The 19256-nt window shown below is 35.3% G+C and overlaps 2 protein-coding genes across 4 annotated transcripts; one reads left to right on the top strand and one right to left on the bottom strand.

The window, feature by feature from the left end:
- The first annotated feature begins 958 nt into the window (after positions 1–958).
- On the top strand, positions 959–11586 carry LOC111805412 (mitochondrial Rho GTPase 1-like). 2 transcript variants are annotated; one of them, XM_023690497.1, is made up of 15 exons: positions 959–1133; positions 1437–1668; positions 2553–2685; positions 2896–3045; positions 3383–3559; positions 3728–3979; positions 4527–4595; positions 4788–4843; positions 6071–6152; positions 6358–6569; positions 6670–6739; positions 7289–7401; positions 8344–8494; positions 9053–9239; positions 11150–11586. In XM_023690497.1, exons 2-15 carry the CDS (start codon positions 1451–1453, stop codon positions 11221–11223), a joined length of 1944 nt encoding a protein of 647 aa, XP_023546265.1. In that variant the 5' UTR covers positions 959–1133; positions 1437–1450; the 3' UTR covers positions 11224–11586. The 2 variants fall into 2 exon arrangements, with proteins under 2 accessions (XP_023546265.1, XP_023546264.1); XM_023690496.1 differs by lacking the exons at positions 959–1133; positions 1437–1668 and adding an exon at positions 2044–2289.
- A 1604-nt stretch (positions 11587–13190) lies between these two features.
- On the bottom strand, positions 13191–16807 carry LOC111805046 (cyclin-P3-1). 2 transcript variants are annotated; one of them, XM_023689908.1, is made up of 4 exons: positions 16593–16807; positions 15618–15712; positions 14453–14865; positions 13191–13569 (listed from the first exon to the last, which is right to left on the bottom strand). In XM_023689908.1, exons 3-4 carry the CDS (start codon positions 14851–14853, stop codon positions 13323–13325), a joined length of 648 nt encoding a protein of 215 aa, XP_023545676.1. In that variant the 5' UTR covers positions 14854–14865; positions 15618–15712; positions 16593–16807; the 3' UTR covers positions 13191–13322. The 2 variants fall into 2 exon arrangements, with proteins under 2 accessions (XP_023545676.1, XP_023545675.1); XM_023689907.1 differs by lacking the exon at positions 16593–16807 and having other exon boundaries at positions 15618–15932.
- Positions 16808–19256: the final 2449 nt, after the last annotated feature.

Genomic DNA, 19256 nt, shown 5'->3' with positions numbered 1-19256 from the left:
CCAGAATGCCTCTGGAGTTAGTTTTTCTCACTTATAAACCCATGATCATTTCCTAAATTAGCCGATGTGGGACTTCCATCATCCAACAGTCGTCAGTCTTATGCTTCTAAAACACGTCTGTTAAACCCATGATCATTTCCTAAATTAGCCGATGTGGGACTTCCATCATCCAACAGTCGTCAGTCTTATGCTTCTAAAACACGTCTGTTAGAGAGAGATTTCCACATCCGTATAAGGAATACTTCGTTCTTATGCTTCTAAAACACGTCTGTTAGAGAGAGATTTCCACATCCGTATAAGGAATACTTCGTTCTCCTCTACAACTGATGTGATATCTCACAATCTACCCTCTTGTAATCCAGCGTCCTCGTTTGTAACAATCCAAATTCACTGCTAGTAGATATTGTCTATTATAGCCCGTTACTATCACTATCAACCTCACGATTTTAAAACGCTTATGCTAGGAAGAGGTTTCCAAATTCCTATGAAGAATGTTTCGTTCTCCTCTTCAACTAATGTAGATTTTCACTAGGACTGATGTCTCGAGGAAACAAAATGAAACGTGAGCTCGATTTTGTCCAAATGAATTGTATCGTAGATTAGCCCAAATTAGCCCGAGGTCCAAACTAAAAAGATTAAGCCAACATAAATTAAGCTCGTTGGGTCTCCAAACTCCCGATAATCAAATACCCTTTTGAGAACCAAAAATACTTCAAAGATCATGGAGCTTAGAAGCCAAATTTAAGCCAAATACTTTAAAATAAATAACAAATTTTGGAGAGATTTTTAAAAACAATTTAGAGAAAAAAAAGGAAAAAATCCCGAATTTGATTGAAAATACGGAAATTCTGTGCACCTCTCGGTAACCTTAGACTGGAGTACATTAATTTTATTTATTTTCATATTTTGAAAAATAAACCAGGAGAAGAAGAGAACGCATTTTTGTCTCTCTGCGTAATCAAACACTTCTCTCTTTCTCTCTCTCTCTCTCTTCTTCCCGACGCATCCATAGCCGCCGCGCCGCTGCCACTTCCGCCAGCAGCTCCACCCCATCGCCGACGCCGCTGCTGCTGACGCCTACGCGTCTGGTGGCGCTTTACAGCTTTCCACCTTCAGATAGAATAATCCCAAAGGTCAGTGGATTCCCGGTCGATTACCTTCAATACTACGATATCACCCTTCAATTGTTGTTTGTTATTTCATTATTTCACTGATTACTCACACTCCGAAAAACGTTTTGATTTGATTTTATTTTGAGTCTCTATACGGAATTTCATTGGATTTGTGATTTTTTTTTTTAGGTGTTGAAGAATTCGGTTTTTGTTAGAGATGACTGGATTTTTTTATTTGTGTTTTTATGATGTTAATGTTTTTGTTGTCTGTTCTGATGAAATTGTCAAGTCACTGAAGGTTCTTTTGGGATTTCGCTTATGCAGTCTTTGGTCTTCCAATGGCAAGAGCGCCAGCTGGTAATGTACAATCAGGTGGCAGGAGCGGGGTTCGTATAGTTATCGCTGGGGACCGCGGTACCGGAAAGTCGAGCTTGATCGTAACTGCCGCGGCTGACAATTTTCCAGTGAATGTCCCCCCAGTATTGCCACCGACGAGGCTGCCCGAAGACTTTTGCCCGGATCGAGTTCCCACCACAATCATCGACACTTCATCACGGTATTAGTTGCTATTTTTGTTTTGTTTTTTTTTAGTCTGTCTCGATGCGGAGATAGTGTGCGAAAAGAATGTTTGTTTCAAATTTCTTTGGTTTCCTAGACTGATAGTTCACCATCCCGCTTGATTTAATGCGAGTTTTCTCCCNTGTTATTTCATTATTTCACTGATTACTCACACTCCGAAAAACGTTTTGATTTGATTTTATTTTGAGTCTCTATACGGAATTTCATTGGATTTGTGATTTTTTTTTTTAGGTGTTGAAGAATTCGGTTTTTGTTAGAGATGACTGGATTTTTTTATTTGTGTTTTTATGATGTTAATGTTTTTGTTGTCTGTTCTGATGAAATTGTCAAGTCACTGAAGGTTCTTTTGGGATTTCGCTTATGCAGTCTTTGGTCTTCCAATGGCAAGAGCGCCAGCTGGTAATGTACAATCAGGTGGCAGGAGCGGGGTTCGTATAGTTATCGCTGGGGACCGCGGTACCGGAAAGTCGAGCTTGATCGTAACTGCCGCGGCTGACAATTTTCCAGTGAATGTCCCCCCAGTATTGCCACCGACGAGGCTGCCCGAAGACTTTTGCCCGGATCGAGTTCCCACCACAATCATCGACACTTCATCACGGTATTAGTTGCTATTTTTGTTTTGTTTTTTTTTAGTCTGTCTCGATGCGGAGATAGTGTGCGAAAAGAATGTTTGTTTCAAATTTCTTTGGTTTCCTAGACTGATAGTTCACCATCCCGCTTGATTTAATGCGAGTTTTCTCCCAACTTCCAACTGGAAAATATAGTTCAGGAATTCTTGCTAATAGAGTTTTGCCCAAGGTATTCAAGGGAAATTTTTTAAGACTATGGTTTTCTTTTTGTTTGTTTGTTTTTCCCTCCCAGCACTGAGGATAGTGCAAAAGTTGCTGAAGAACTTAAGAGAGCTGATGCAGTGGTGCTAACTTATGCTTGTGATCAGCCTCACACCCTTGATCGGCTGAGTACATTTTGGCTTCCAAAGCTTCGTCAATTGGAGGTTAGTTAACTTTGCTCCCTCCTTGGATCTTGGTGGATGGAAAATGACTTAGTAATAAAATCCCCGATGTTGGTGCTAACATAATAAGATTATATACGCAAGTCTCTTTAATCTGAAAACCTAAGCATCCCCTTTTCTAAATCAGTTCAGTATTTTCTATGTTATTTTTATCATTTTTATTGATGTGATTATAATGGTTTAAACGAGCAGGTGAGGGTTCCAGTTATAGTGGTGGGCTGTAAACTGGATTTGAGAGATGAGAATCAGCAGGTGAGCTTGGAGCAGGTTATGTCCCCAATAATGCAGCAGTTTCGAGAAATTGAAACATGCATCGAGTGTTCAGCATTTAAACATATTCAGGTATATTTCATCTATCAATGGAATTGTTGATCTTCTAAAAAAATCAGGTATATTTGTTGCTCCCTTACTCAGGACTGTATAAAAAAGAAAAAGAAAAAGAAACTGTCCGACTATTGTGCTGCATCGGTACCTTGTTTCCATTTCGTTGAAGATTGCAATTGCGTCCATTTTCATTTATTGTTCCATGCTAATTTCTGGCTGAGTTATGTTTTCGTGCTTATATGAAAATCTTGCCATCTATGCCTAGTAGATATTAATTTTCTTATCCCACAATTTTCCGTAGTTCATTTTTAAAGCAACAGAATCATATGTTCTCAACGTTGTATTCCATTTGCAGATTCCTGAGGTCTTTTACTATGCCCAAAAAGCTGTACTTCACCCAACAGGCCCACTTTTTGATCAAGAAACTCAAACTCTAAAACCTAGATGCGTTCGGGCGCTGAAGCGGATATTTATTCTTTGTGATCACGATAAAGATGGTGCTCTGAGTGATGCCGAACTGAATGATTTTCAGGTCTTCCTTCCCATAGTCTACAATTTTTTTTGGCAACACCTCATCAAGTATTTATTTATATGTTAGTTACATTGCCTGACATTTTGTAATATCTGTGCCTAAAAAGGCTGACTTGACTCTATGGAGCTCTTATTAATGTTTTTTTTTTTTGGTTAATCTTGTCATCAGGTCAAATGTTTCAATGCTCCTTTACAACCTTCTGAAATTGTGGGTGTTAAGAGGGTTGTGCAAGAAAAACTTCCTGAAGGAGTGAATGATCGTGGGCTCACTTTGACAGGATTCCTTTTTCTACATGCTTTATTTATAGAAAAGGGGCGTTTGGAGACAACATGGACTGTGCTCAGGAAGTTTGGGTACAATAATGATATCAAGCTTGCGGATGAACTTATTCCAGCTCTTGGAAAGAGAGCTCCAGATCAGGTAATGAAAAATCATATAGCAGTCTTCTCAACTTCTGTATAAAAGGTCGACTGCACCGCACAGATAAAAGACTTTTAAATCTTGCTGAACTTAATAAATATTGATTTTTTACAGTCTATACAATTTATTTGTTCTCTCATAGATTTTTCTCGAAACAGTTATTTCTTTCACTTTCATGGAGCAGGCTTTAAATTAAGAATGTACATGTGGACAATACTTTTTGAATGGAAACAATTTTCTTTTCGTGGATGGATGGCTGACTTTTGGGCTGTGAAATTTGTCACTTTCAAGTGGAGTGATTTTCCTTAGCTAGGTATAGGAAAGATTTCTTGTTCTCTTGTTGTTTGTATTCTTCATTTCAAGGTATGCTATAATCTTATTAAAAAAAGGGTTAGGATTTGCTTAGTATTTTTTCCATCGGGCTTCTGTTGATTTTGTAAGATGGTATACTACATTTAGTAATTGTTCCATTGGTTTTGTTTCAAGTGTTCCATGTTATTCTAATTCTAGTTCAAAATTTCTTATTTGAAGTCTGTTCTTTTTGTAGAGTGTGGAGCTCACAAATGAAGCCATCGAGTTTCTACGGGGAATATTTGAACTCTATGATGGTGATGGTGTATGTCTTAGTCTCTAATTTCCTAATTATAAATTCTTAGTTTATTTGTTTCTTTCTCAACCGAGGATTTTTTTTTTTTTTTTTTTTTTAATTGTGAGAATTGAATCTAGCTTATGCATCTGTTTTCATTGCCAAGTGCTTATCACAAAATACCTGAAGCTATCACCTGCATATCTTTTCTTTACCCACCAGGATGGTGCCTTACGGCCTCGCGATCTTGAAGAACTATTTTCTACAGCACCAGAGAGGTATTAGCTTCACAGCTTTTGATAGTTTTCTTCATGTCATTTTGGAGGATTATGGTTCAAACATTTATAAGCTTAGAATGGCATCCTCGTGCATTGAGAGAGAAAATCATTTGTCATATTTTTTCTCTCATTCGTTGGTTTTTTGAAATGTGTTATTTTTATTAATTTGTTAAAGTTAAATTACAAGTTTAATCCTTGAACTTTCTGGTTTATGTCTACGTAGTCCTTGAATTTTAAAAAGTTTTAATGTCCTCAAGTTTTCAATTTGAAGTTTAATTTTTTTTGTCAAGGTCCTCGACCTAAAATTTCTAGACCTAATAGACATTAAATTGATAGTTTCGAGTCTTATTAGACTGTTAGTTGACCTTACCAGTGAGAGTGTTATTTGTTCCCTTTCTATTTAGAACGGAACTTTATCAAGATTCTAGATAGGAGCTAGGAACGTTATTATAAGAGTAAGGATATAATAGTACGGTTGGTTATAATTAGAGGGGGTGGGATCAAGGTGAAGACAGAATTATTTAGTTAGTTAAGGTTCGAATGATTCCAAGAGAGGGAGGGTTCAAGTACCTCGAATTACAGAGCCTTGGGGGCTATTGTACTTTTGACTTTTGAGTGGTATCTCAAAATAGGGGAAGTTCTAAGTACCTCGAGGCTGTTATAATATAGTTCTATCGTTTGCATTTCAATATCATTCTAGTTTTTTGGGTTCTATTATGTTCTTACTAAAAAGTAGTCCTTTTGCCCCTGTAATGCTTGTTTTCTAAATGTTTTCATGCTTACCTTGCGACTAATTAATACTCCAAATCTCATGTAATGTTGTTTCAAATATGCTAATGCAATTGTGATAGAACATTTCCCTTTTTGCCTAGTCTTGTATTTATAGTCTTAATTCCGTCATGAAGACCTGTCATATTTAACTGTTTAGATCCTAGGTCTATACATTCAAAAGAGGTTTTTTAGATTTACTCCAACGTTTATTAGAACATTTCCCTTTTTGCCTAGTCTTGTATTCATAGTCTTAATTCCGTTGTGAAGACCTGTCATATTTAACTTGTGGCTGTTTCGATCCTAGGTCTATACATTCAAAAGAGGTTTTTTAGATTTACTCCAACGTTTATTAGTTGACTAATTTGGCAATCATTATTTTTGTCGACATAATTTATTTTTTTGGCATACCTATGAGCTTCCATGATTTCTTATGCAACATTTTCTTTGAAACTCCAGTCCTTGGAATGAATTTCCATACAGAGATTCTGCAGAGAGAAACGCAATGGGAGGATTGTCGATTGATGACTTTTTATCACTGGTATGTTTGTAACCTGATTTTTTCTACCATTTCCCTGATAACCTGATGTCTTTCATCTCTCTCTAACTTTTTGGTACTTGAAGGTGCATGTATACTCTTCTCATTTAACCCCTCCCCCTCTCCTCAACCATGCAGTTTTTGATACAGATAGGTTTTTCTTCTAAAAGAAGTGTATTTGTTGTCTATTCTTCTTGAATTGCTGCAGTGGTCCCTCATGACACTCCTAAACCCAGTTTACACCATAGAGAACCTGATATACATTGGTTACTCTGGTGATCCTGCATCTGCTGTTCGTTTGACAAGGAAACGGCGGTTAGACCGCAAGAAGCAACAATTGGACCGAAGTGTTCTTCAGTGCTTTGTGTTTGGGCCTAAGAAGGCTGGAAAATCTTCTTTATTGGATGCATTTCTTGCAAGGTTTATTTTCAACATTCTCTACTTATCTAGTTGTTGGATGCATTAATTCTACAGTACTTGTTACAGAGCATGTCATTTGTTAAGAAAATTTGATGCACAGGTCATTTTCTGAGACTTATATTCCTACAACTGAAGAACGCTATGCTGTAAATGTTGTGGACCAACCTGGAGTAAGTGCTGCTATGTCCTTGTTTTGAAAAATTGACCATAGATTCAGATTCCAAATTTCTTGGTTTTAATATAACCTATGTCCACAATTTGTAAAATTGGAAGCAATTAAACCTGGTGGAGGAAGTTAATGATTATTTTTCAGATGGTACGTCAAGTTGGTGAAATATGGTTTAGCTACCATATAATATGCTTGCGTTTAGATACTTTCGGTAATTGATTGAGTAACTAAAGTTGTTTTAGAAATTGATTCTTTTCTAGAATATTTATGGTTCACATTTAATAGGCATTATTGAATTCCGAAAGGGAGTCCTGACTCCTGCTGCTCAGATTTAGTACTTGTTCACCTTTAGCAAAGTTCCATATACTGATCATTGAAGTTGTTGCTCTTCTGATTATTTTTCTCTACATATATTCAAAGATCAGCAAAATGATAGTCACTTTTTGGGATATAAAATCAAATGATCGACATCAGTTTTTGTTAAGAAATTATGCTGTCTGCAGTTATCTGTTAGTTTCTTTGTCTATAAATTTCTTTATTTGGTTTGAAGGGAACAAAAAAAACCCTTATTTTGAGGGAAATACCTGAAGATGGAGTGAACAAACTGTTGTCTGGCAAGGAGTCTTTAGCTGCTTGTGACATTGCACTATTTGTGCATGACAGGTAACTTCTTTTTTTTTTTTTTAATGGAAACGGCCATTGCTTATTAACAATGTTATGCTATATTAGGATGATAATATTTTTATTTTTGGATTGGAAAATGGCATTTGTATTCCGAAAAAGAGGAAAGCCTGGGTGTTCTCCATTATAATTTCATTTTCTGAGCATGTTATTTTCATTGCTACGTGGAAAAATCAAAAGGAATGGGACACTCACCCAACCTCTTAAGGGAGATATCAAGATGCTACGCCAGTTGGTGTAAATCAAAAGAGAGTCATAATTATGAAAGGACTTGGAAAGATTATACGAGGAAGAGCNGCCAGTTGGTGTAAATCAAAAGAGAATCATAATTATGAAAGGACTTGGAAAGATTATACGAGGAAGAGCTACTTTATGCATTCCCAATAGTTAAAAAAATCTACAAACAAATTTCCCGTTCCTCTCCAACCAACGTTTCTAAATAAGGGCTATAACCTCTGATGTTTTAGATTTGTACATCATCATAAGTAGGGTTTACTAGTTTGCTTAAATAATTAATCTAAGAATGGTGTGCCCCAAGGCTTCAGTTACAAATTAATTCAAAGTCTTATCTTCTTTTCTTCTTTCTCTGTTTTCTTCTTGTTAATGATTTGTTATCTAGTTGCATGGATTACCAGTAGTTCCTTTTCCCCTTTCTTCTTGTTAATGATCGGTTTTCTAGGTGCGTGGACTAATTGGTTATTAGGGCAGTGAGCTTCTACTTGTGCTGCACATCACTCCAATAAAACATACCTTTAAATATTTTTGTTATGAGTTCTCTTCGATCTTTCTGTAGAATACCTGTTTCTATTAACGTAATGAAGAAGAAATATGTATTTTGATATTATTATAAACAATTCCTTACATGTTTATGCCAATGAACTTTTGAATCCAAATGTATAGCACCAACTTTGTTTTCTTTTCCAGCTCTGACGAGTCCTCCTGGAAGAAAGCAACTGATTTACTGGTTGAAGTCGCAAGTCATGGTGAGGATACTGGCTATGAGGTGCCTTGTTTAATTGTTGCTGCCAAAGATGACCTCGATTCATTTCCCTTGGCCATACAAGATTCTACGAGGGTAATTTTTTGTTCTCTATGTATCATACAAATTCGATTGTTCACACAGGACATCATTACCGTTTTGATATTTACCCTGAATTCGTATACAGTATAAAAGTAAATCTCCACTGAATCAGAATGTTGTAGATAACAGGTTTACCATAAACATCTCTATGTGAGGATTTCTATTCTAATGAGAAAAAATTATTTTTGTTTACAAATTGTTTAGTGCTCATGGTCACTTCACTTCATCTCTCCTATGGAAACAACGATTCATCAACTATTAGAATCAGTTGCTCAAATTCTTTATTTGAACAAAAAATTCCTTTAGTAAGTTAAGTACTTACATAATTTTGTTCATTTGAATTATAGTTGGTTTCGCACTAAAAAGTAAACAATACAATTTCCTTAGCAAGTATTGAACCTGTTTATGGTTTTTCTTTGTAATCCATATTTTGTTGGGTCCACCATTGCCATGTAGTATTTTAAGTATGATTGCCATTGAAATCCTGAATCTTTGAATATCATCGTTCTCATCATTTTTGTTTATCATAATAGTCTCGTTGCAATTTTGTAGGTGAGCCAAGATATGGGTATAGAAGCTCCAATACCTATCAGCACAAAATTGGGTGATTTCAATAATGTATTCCGAAGAATCGCATCTGCTGCAGAGCACCCTCATTTAAGTATCCCTGAAACGGAGGCAGGCAGAACTCGCAAGCATTATCACAAGCTCATAAACCGCTCTCTTATGTTTGTTTCAGGTATGTTGATTTCTATAGTTTTGCCATCCACTCAGGTAACATGAAAAACCTATTCGGGAATGAATATTAGATTCCACTGCTGTGTGACATTTTTCTTCATTACTCCACGTGTTAAACTTTTACAAGTTATTTAATCACNCATCTCTATGTGAGGATTTCTATTCTAATGAGAAAAAATTATTTTTGTTTACAAATTGTTTAGTGCTCATGGTCACTTCACTTCATCTCTCCTATGGAAACAACGATTCATCAACTATTAGAATCAGTTGCTCAAATTCTTTATTTGAACAAAAAATTCCTTTAGTAAGTTAAGTACTTACATAATTTTGTTCATTTGAATTATAGTTGGTTTCGCACTAAAAAGTAAACAATACAATTTCCTTAGCAAGTATTGAACCTGTTTATGGTTTTTCTTTGTAATCCATATTTTGTTGGGTCCACCATTGCCATGTAGTATTTTAAGTATGATTGCCATTGAAATCCTGAATCTTTGAATATCATCGTTCTCATCATTTTTGTTTATCATAATAGTCTCGTTGCAATTTTGTAGGTGAGCCAAGATATGGGTATAGAAGCTCCAATACCTATCAGCACAAAATTGGGTGATTTCAATAATGTATTCCGAAGAATCGCATCTGCTGCAGAGCACCCTCATTTAAGTATCCCTGAAACGGAGGCAGGCAGAACTCGCAAGCATTATCACAAGCTCATAAACCGCTCTCTTATGTTTGTTTCAGGTATGTTGATTTCTATAGTTTTGCCATCCACTCAGGTAACATGAAAAACCTATTCGGGAATGAATATTAGATTCCACTGCTGTGTGACATTTTTCTTCATTACTCCACGTGTTAAACTTTTACAAGTTATTTAATCACTGTTTATAAGGCATATTTCCATGTTTGATATCATAAGTAGAAAACATTTTTGAAAATGGCTCAGGCAAACTCCCTACCCGATTCAAGTGTCAATGGGTTATCTTTGCTATATAATCATAAACTTACTAATACTTGGTTCGATACATATCAACCTGATAGGTATGATTCTCGCTTCCAGATGTCTTGGAAAATCACTTTAACTTTTCCCTTTCCTTTTCTTGGTGGAAGTAATGAACTTTATTCTCTTGGGATATCATCAGTAAGGACATACTTCAGGATTCAGTGATTTTTTCAAGAATGACAAGAGGATATACTGGATTCAGTGGTTTTTTCAAGAATGACATTCTTGGATCATAGTACCAAATTGATAAACCTTTGGGTTTGAAAGGAAAATCTTTGATTTCATTTTAATCGCTAAGGAGGTGGTTGATGAGCCCAAGTGCAAGGATAAAATTGGATTGTGATGAGTGTTTATCTTTTTTAAACCTTGTCTTGATGAAGATTCAAAATTGACTCACCTTTCTGAGAGGACCTTTTTCGCCAAGGGTTTGTCGCCCAAGTTGGGATTACTTGAGTTAGCTTGGTGTTTAATCTAGTTGGAAACTAAGACTATTGTTCTGTGTTGAAGGAGAGGTTTTTTTGCTTTTCTCTCTTTCTTTTTTCTTTTTGAATGTGAATTTGTATTTTTTTTTTTTTAAATATTATTTTGTCATTTTATGATGAGGGTTAGATCCAGTGGGGTGCTAGTTTTTTCATTGTGTTATGAGACCCATCGGATAGAGAGGAACAACATGATGTTTACCGCAGTGGAGAGATCTTTAGAACAGAATCTGTGGCCAGGTTTAGTGCTTCTCTTTTGAGTGTTCGTCACCAACCGTTTCTAGTGTTGTTCTTTTGGATTGAAATCCTCACTTGTATTGATAGTCTTAGTTTTTGTTCGACTCATCTTTTTATGCATTCTTTTTATATGCCATTTGATGGCCTACCCTATCCTTTAAAACATTTCCGACTGATTTTGTAACGTGCTTTCTTCAGTTGGAGCTGCTGCTACGATTGTCGGACTGGCCGCATACCGTGTTTACCTCGCGAGGAAGAATTCTTCCAGCTAAATGATGAAGGGCTCTATGAATCGTTTCGCTTTAGATATGGTTGGTATCCTAAATCCTTACACTTTTATCTGTTCAATGCTCAGACCTTTTGCCATTTCTCTGATTCTATTGGGTTTCCCGAGTTGGCTTTATTAGATATAATAGATGATAGATAAGTTGCAATTTTCAATCTAAGGAGCACGCTTTAGTTTTAGCACTCTGGTTTTTCTGTATGATAATTTTATGTTAACAGTAAATTGTCAAACCCTATTCTGCTATAGGGTCGTCCCCCCTCCACCCAAATAATGTTAGGATTTATGGTTGTACAATCAGACCAGTTATTCAAGAAGGGAAATGAGAAGTTTTTGCTATGGAAATATTCAATTGTTTCTTCCTTCAATTTTGCTTGAACAATGTTCATTGATCTCTATATGTCGAAAGAACTTTATTTGGTGGAAATAATTTTAACTTTTGATGGGTCAGGGTGAGTTTTTGCTCTATAAATTACTAGCCCAAAGACACATGGATGATCTATATATGCATAAATTGTTGGACAAAGAAGGTTAATGAATTCATTCATGTGTTAGAAACTACCTTGTTTGCTGTCATTTTTTTGTCCATTGTGTTAAACATGTGTTACTGAATAGAATAGTTGAAGTTAATTTGAGATGCATTTGGAAAATTTTAAAGATATGGTNTCATTCATGTGTTAGAAACTACCTTGTTTGCTGTCATTTTTTTGTCCATGGTGTTAAACATGTGTACTGAATAGAATAGTTAAAGTTAATTTGAGATGCATTTGGAAAATTTTAAAGATATGGTTTAATATGCTCATAGTCATCATTTAAAAAGAGATTTTCAGTACAAGTTTCATAGATAAAAATAGTCATTTCTTTCTTTGGTTTGGTGTAGTCTCATAAATATATATGGCATATTACATTTATTTTAATCATCAATAAGATTATCTCTTATAAAAAATACATACATACATACATATACGTCTGCATTATTCCTCTTCAAAAACTTTAAAAACTTTACCTTGATGATGCGTTAATAAATTAAAATTGATTCTTTTAATTAAAATAAGCTAGTTTTACGATCTAGCTCAACATGTTCTATTCAATATCGGTAGGAAAAGAATCCAATTGATATTATTAAAAAAAAAATAGAAATCAGAACTAAGGCTGATTTACAATAAATTTTCATTACTATTTGAATACAAAATATATATAGGATTTAAAAAGTTGATTTTAAAAGCAACCATTAGCATAATTTTGTAAGAGTAACCAAAATGGTTCTACATAAACTAATAATTATTCAGTTTTATCAAATCCCAAAAATAATTTTAAAAAATTCAAAATTGTTTTATTTAANATAGTCATTTCTTTCTTTGGTATGGTGTAGTATCGTAAATATGTCATATATATATATATATGACATGTTACATTTATTTTATTCATCAATGAAATTATCTCTTATAAAAAAATACATATATATACGTCTGCATTCTTCTTCTTCTTCAAAAACTTTAACTTGATGATGTGTTGATAAATTAAAATTGATTTTTTTAATTAAAAGAAGCTAGTTTTACCCGAAGAAGATCTAGCTCAACATGTTCTATTCGATATCGGTAGGAAAAGAACTCAATCAGTATTATTAAAAAAAAAAAAAAAAAACAANGGATTTAAAAAGTTGATTTTAAAAGCAACCATTAGCATAATTTTGTAAGAGTAACCAAAATGGTTCTACATAAACTAATAATTATTCAGTTTTATCAAATCCCAAAAATAATTTTAAAAAATTCAAAATTGTTTTATTTATTGAAATAGATTTATTATTATTATTATTATTTTAATTGTCCAGTTCTGAAAGACAAGGATTTGAAGTCATGGACTCCCNAATGAAATAGATTTATTATTATTATTATTATTATTATTTTAATTGTCCAGTTCTGAAAGACAAGGATTTGAAGTCATGGACTCCCAAAAAAATTACAAATATTTCTCAGTTAGCATAAGGAGAACTGATTAACCATTATTGAATTATAAACTTTTCCAGTTCACTTGATAAAGATCGAACACTAACTAACCATGAAATTCGAGAGAGATCTCTTGGAATGTTTAAATGGCTCTGCAAGTATAGCTTGCAATTTGAGGTAAGCATCTCGTTCGAGTCTTGTTCCCGGGTCGTCGATCAATTTGATTCTCCCCCAGACCTTCCTTTTGGAGCTGCAAACAGTGAGCTCTGAACACATCTGCAGTGACATGAAGTCTGAAGTCCAAATTGAATAGCAATTCTATCTCCATGCTGTTCATTTCTTTGGTGCTCACTCCTCCTACCTTGGCATAAAAGGCATTGTTATAGCACCTGCATAGCATAGCATAAGTTGTGTATAACATCCCAGAAATCAGGAGGAAACAGGCATGCCATAATATGACAGATGAGATGCACGATATCGAGTTTAGTAGTATCGAACGAGCGACTCAATGGTTTGAGTTGCATGTCGGTGTCTTCTAGCATTACTATTATATTGCACAAAATTGAAGAATGAATCAAACATGAGGAGCTAAATCATCTATTTAATCCACTTTTTACTAAAAAGTTCAACTATATTGTGAGATCCCACGTCAGTTAGAGAAGGCACAAAATTGAAGAATGAATAAAAAATGAGGAACTAAATCATCTATTTAATCCACTTTTTACTAAAAAGTTCAACTATATTGTGAGATCACACATCAGTTAGAGAAGGAATCGAAACATTTCTTATAAGGGGGTGGAAACCTCTCTCTAGTAGATGCGTTTTAAAACCTCGAGGGGAAGCCCAGAAGGGAAAGCCCAAAGAGGACAATATTTGCTTGCAGTGGGCTTGGGCGGTTACAAATGGTATCAGAGCCAAGAGCCAAGAGCCAATCTCTGGACGGCGAGGATGCTAGCCCACAAGGGGGAGTGGATTGTGAGACCCACGTCGGTTGAAGAGGGGAATGAATCATTTCTTATAAGGGTGTGGAAACCTCTCCCTAGTAGACGCGTTTAAAACTTTGAGAGGAATTCCAAAAGGGAAAATGCAAATAGGCTAATAACTGTTAGTGGTAGACTTGAACTGTTACATATATAAACCTGAACCGATGAAGGGTAAGTAAGTGTTGTGCATGAATTGAAAAAACTAAGCTGCAGATAATCTCCAAGCTCAAAATCTTGTCATCTCGAGTTAATTACACAGTTAAGCTAACGAGGCGATATTAGAACTTACCCGGCATCGTTAAACTTTGCTGCAACCATGATGCTAGTGATCAGAAGGCGGTGGACGTTCAAAGAAGTAAGGTAAGCACCCATCTTTTGAAGATACCTTTCGATATATATGTAGGCAACAACTAAGCAAGGCGTGCCACAACATGTGTACTTCGAGATGCGATCAATATATTGTCCCGTGCTCATAGTGGGCGCTCGGGAACCATGGAAAATTGTGACACTGTCTTTCTTTTTGAGCCTTTTCAACAATTTTTCGTTCTTCTGAATCGATCTCTCAAACGTAGAGGAAAGTATCGATAACACTCGAGAAGAGCTCGGTATAAGCTTCCCAGATTCACTCAGTCCAAGAAGTGAATCTGTTTCTACTTGAAAATCCTTACCATTATCTGCCATCTTTCTCATGTTTATCTAGACCTGCACATTGCACAAACATTATTTACTTAATTCATACATAATCCTTAGTGAATGGCAAAGAAACAATCAAATAATACCCATGGGTCCCTCTTAATCTAATATTAGAACCTACATTATTGATATCGTCCTCCCCTCTTTGGACCTTTCCTTTCGGGCTTCGCCTCCTCGCTGGCGTATCGCCCGATGTCTGACTCTAATACCATTTGTAACCACCCAAGCCCAAGCTCACTGCTAGTAGATATTGTCCGTTTTGGGCTTTTCCTTCTAGATGACATATCGCCCGGTGTTTGGCTCTTATACCATTTATAACAGCTCAAGCCCACCGCTATTAGATATTGTCTTCTTTGGGCTTTCCCTTCCGAACTTCCCCTCAAGATTTTAAAACGCGTATGCTACGGAGAGGTTTCCACACAAGAATGCTTCGTTCCCCTCTCCAACCGACGTGGGATCTCACACAAACTATTTTCCAACAGATTCAAAAGCCAAATTCTAAAGCCTTACTCATTTCCCTAAAACATTTTCAGAAATTTAAGTCACTGATTGATTCCTATGACCAATTACTTAGAATGGAAGAAAAAGGGAAAAAGGTTTAACCGAGTTTATGTTCTTAGAAGTTCAAAATGATTCTAACAATATCAGATGAGGAATCTCCTCTTTTAAAGCCATTGAACACTAAAGTACTAGCTTATGAACAATTTATTCATTCCATCAGAAATCATCTCAAACACATGGAACAAGAATCTAAATCTTACCCAGAATCAAGTTCTGGAAGCAACTGCTCGTGTACTTCGACGAACAAAGAGGGGACGATCCGAGGAGAACTGAATACAAAAGTGGCTCACACACCCTGAAATGCATCAGAAAAAGGGGTTTGTAAGTCAGAGCTTCTTCAATAGCCTTCTCTCAGGCTATATTGCTTGAGCATTCTTCAGAAAAGCTAGGCAGTTCATCATGAGCAGAGAAAGGTAAAGTTGGTATTAAAATCAGCTTCTTCATAACGTTGGCCTGTAGATAGCAATTTCTCTAGATTCTGGTTTGGTTCATTTCTTGGGAATATTAGAGAGGAATATGAATAAAGTAGCTTTAATCTATTTTTATTCTTTCCTTTCAGGTATAGTCACCAAGGACAACTATTTCATGTCCTTTGGGTCCATTTGGGCACACAATTATTGAAGCTTTCAAATCACAATGGAAAAGTGTTGGGCATTTGGAGCATTCTTCTAAGAAACCCATTGGGGAAAAAAAGCATCAAATACACAACTGAGACATATATGCTACACAGAGAAAGAACACAGAGGATTCGATGAGATATTCGATCGACAAGGTAATCTGAATCTTACTTCCCTTGTAGTAGTGATTCCTTATCATTTGGTATTGATTCCTTATCAGAAAAGCTCAGATTAAATTACAGGCAGAGGATGAACAAACAAGAACAATAATGGCTTGTTGGGAGGCCAAAACTTCCAAGAACATCACATAAAGCTGTAAAATCTCCTTTTCCATGGTAGTAATTTACAGGATTATTACGATCTCTCATCTTTTGGGGACCCCAAATTCGAAACCAAAACGTGGGTAAAAATCATTACGCAATCGAAAGCGATGTAGAACAAGAATCGTCACATTTCTTTATCATTTTACTTTACACACTCACAACAATCAGGCAAGAAAAAGAAAGAACAATAAAAACCCATCTGAATTCTGAAGTTGGGAACGAAGAACTCGCTTACAGATTGATGGATTCTGAGCTATGTGATCAATCTGGAGGCAGGGCTTTGCGCCAAAAGATGGGGAATCCTGTTTTTGGATTAAATGGGTATGCAAAGAAAGGGTTGAAAGGTTCCATGGAAATGGTGGAAGTGGTGTAGGGTAGAGGAATTTTGTTTGTTTGCCCAGAAAATTGGTGGGAAAGGGAAGTTTTTCTTACATGAAAATGAATCGGGTGGAGAGGAAAGCTTTGGGGTTTGATGGTTTTGTTTGAATTTTGGAGTGTAGCGCAAGAAATGGGGTTTGAGCAAAAGCATCACACGTTCCTAAGAATCAGATTTGGGTCGGACTCATTTGGTGTTTGTCGGTTTTGTCCAATTTGATCGTTTTCCCACGGCCCACGGCCCACGTCCACTGCTAGCAGATATTGTCCTCTTTGAATTTTTACTCTCGAGTTTCTCCTCAAAGCTTTAAACTCCGTCTGCTAGGGGAAGGTTTCCACACTATTATAAAAAGTGTTTTGTTCTCCTCCCAACTAACGTGGACATCACGTGCACTCTACATTACATCATTATTTTTTTTTATGAACTATCAAAATTCTCGGTTTGTTCAATTATACTCTCGAGCTTTGTAATGTTTGAAAATTGAAGTTTGTTTTCAAACCTGTGATATCAGGTACATCAAGATTTGAGATTTTATCCGAATGAGAGAAATCCTGAGGATACCATAGCTAAGAAAAACTTAAAAAAATTGAAAGTCACTGCATACACAAAAAAAAGATGCACTTTCCTTTTCGATGGCTAAATTGTAAAAACTTCATGGTAAAAATATTTTACCCTGAACAATTTGGGTGATCTCCTCGTAATTTTTCCAAGATACATGTGAGTGAGAACAAAATAGTCCAAAAGGACTCAAGACAAGACATTTCGAATGCTAGCCATGGGACGTCGTCAAGACAATTGTTTTCTACGTACGTATTTAGATTCGTTGTAACGTTGTAAGGCATAACTTCGTTTACGTAGTAAATAATTTTAGATAATTGAAAGGAAACATAAAAATTCTTAATAAATAAATAGTAACTTTAAAGAATGGAATTAATTCTCGAACATTGTTGAATTATCAAAAACATGATGTTAAGGGATAGTTCCTTTCGTGAGAATCCAAGATTCCTATGAAATGGACCTCTTTTGTATTCTATTTGATTTGCACGAATGTATGATTTATACCTAGGAATCTCGAACTACTCGAGCATCTTAGGTTGACCATACAAGAGGCATCTCAAGAGTTTTAAATTCCAGATGGCGTTTTCAATAATCATATGAAATACACATCTAAAATAATTTATTTAGTTTGCACGAATATAAGATATGTACTTAGGAATCTCGAGTTACTCGAGCATCTTAGGTTGACTATTACTTAGCTCTTAATTTATTCCGAAAATCGGTTGCTTCTAGAGTTGCATGTCTTTATCGGCCAAAATTCATCTACCCTAGTCTCCTAGTTGTTGTGCAACAGTCTGTTTCTCGATCATGAATTAAAGGACGAGATAGTTATGGAGACATTCCAACCTAACATACTCGGGTAAATAGGTTGAGTACATTAATCCCATCTTCAAGGAGATGACTTTCCTATCGAAGGAATCATTTGTATTAATTAAAGGAAATGAAGTGACCGGTCTCACCGGAGATGATAGTTTTGATCACGAGGGAGGACGGGGTCGACGACAACTCCAATTCATCACAATCTTACGATGCAACTCTGAGACAATTTATTCACTGGACCTGTCAAGACACTGAGTCGTCTAAAGTTGATATGGTATTACCAATTTCAAAAGTTACCACCGTTATACTTCTCGAGAGACGAAGAGAGTCTAACACCCGAAAATAATGGTAGAGTAAGGGGTGACCCGACTTTGTATAATCCGATATTCCACTCTTCTATTATTAAAATATATATAGTTTTTCTCTAATTAAAAAAATAAAATAAATAAAGATAATAATTTTTTTTTTATTCAAATAGTCTCCTCCACGTTCCCATCTACCAATTTTTTTTTTTTTAAAAAAAAAACGTGCTATATTTTATCACTTAATCCCATAATTTATTTATATAAGATTATATTAATTATTAATTATTATAATTGAATATTTGAAATTATTAAAGGGAACATAATTCTTGTACCTTATTGTAATAAAAATAAATAAATATTTAAATTTTTTAATAAAAACGAGATGTTTATAAAAGTAAAAAAAAAATCAAATATGTCACAGTCATTATCGATGTTTCTTAACTAAAACGTCGATCGTAATGATCGTGTAATAACTTCTTGAAGCATGACGGAAGACTAACGTAAGTTATTGCAGATGATAAGTTCGAATTTCATAAACAAATGACTAGATTTTGTTATTAAAATGATTTGTTTAAGTTTCAACAGTAAAAAACAAACAATTTTTACGAGAACAGTCAATTCAAACAACATTCAATATATCAAACCACGAGCATCGTTTCACCGTTATAGTTCCTAACTATCACACGCAAACTCGCATACAACAATGCCTGTTGGTATTTATGGATTAATCACGAGCATAACTATAATTAGAGCTTTTTTATGTCTTGCGCTTAAATCTCGTAATATTTTCTAATTTTTTTTATTTATCGCCAATTAAAAGAAAATATTTTCTCAATTTTCG

This window comes from Cucurbita pepo, chromosome LG11 (assembly GCF_002806865.2).
Source record: "Cucurbita pepo subsp. pepo cultivar mu-cu-16 chromosome LG11, ASM280686v2, whole genome shotgun sequence".
In the NCBI taxonomy this organism is placed as follows: Eukaryota; Viridiplantae; Streptophyta; class Magnoliopsida; order Cucurbitales; family Cucurbitaceae; genus Cucurbita; species Cucurbita pepo.
Note: the sequence above shows the minus strand (reverse complement) of the source record. Positions and strands in the feature narration are given on the sequence as shown.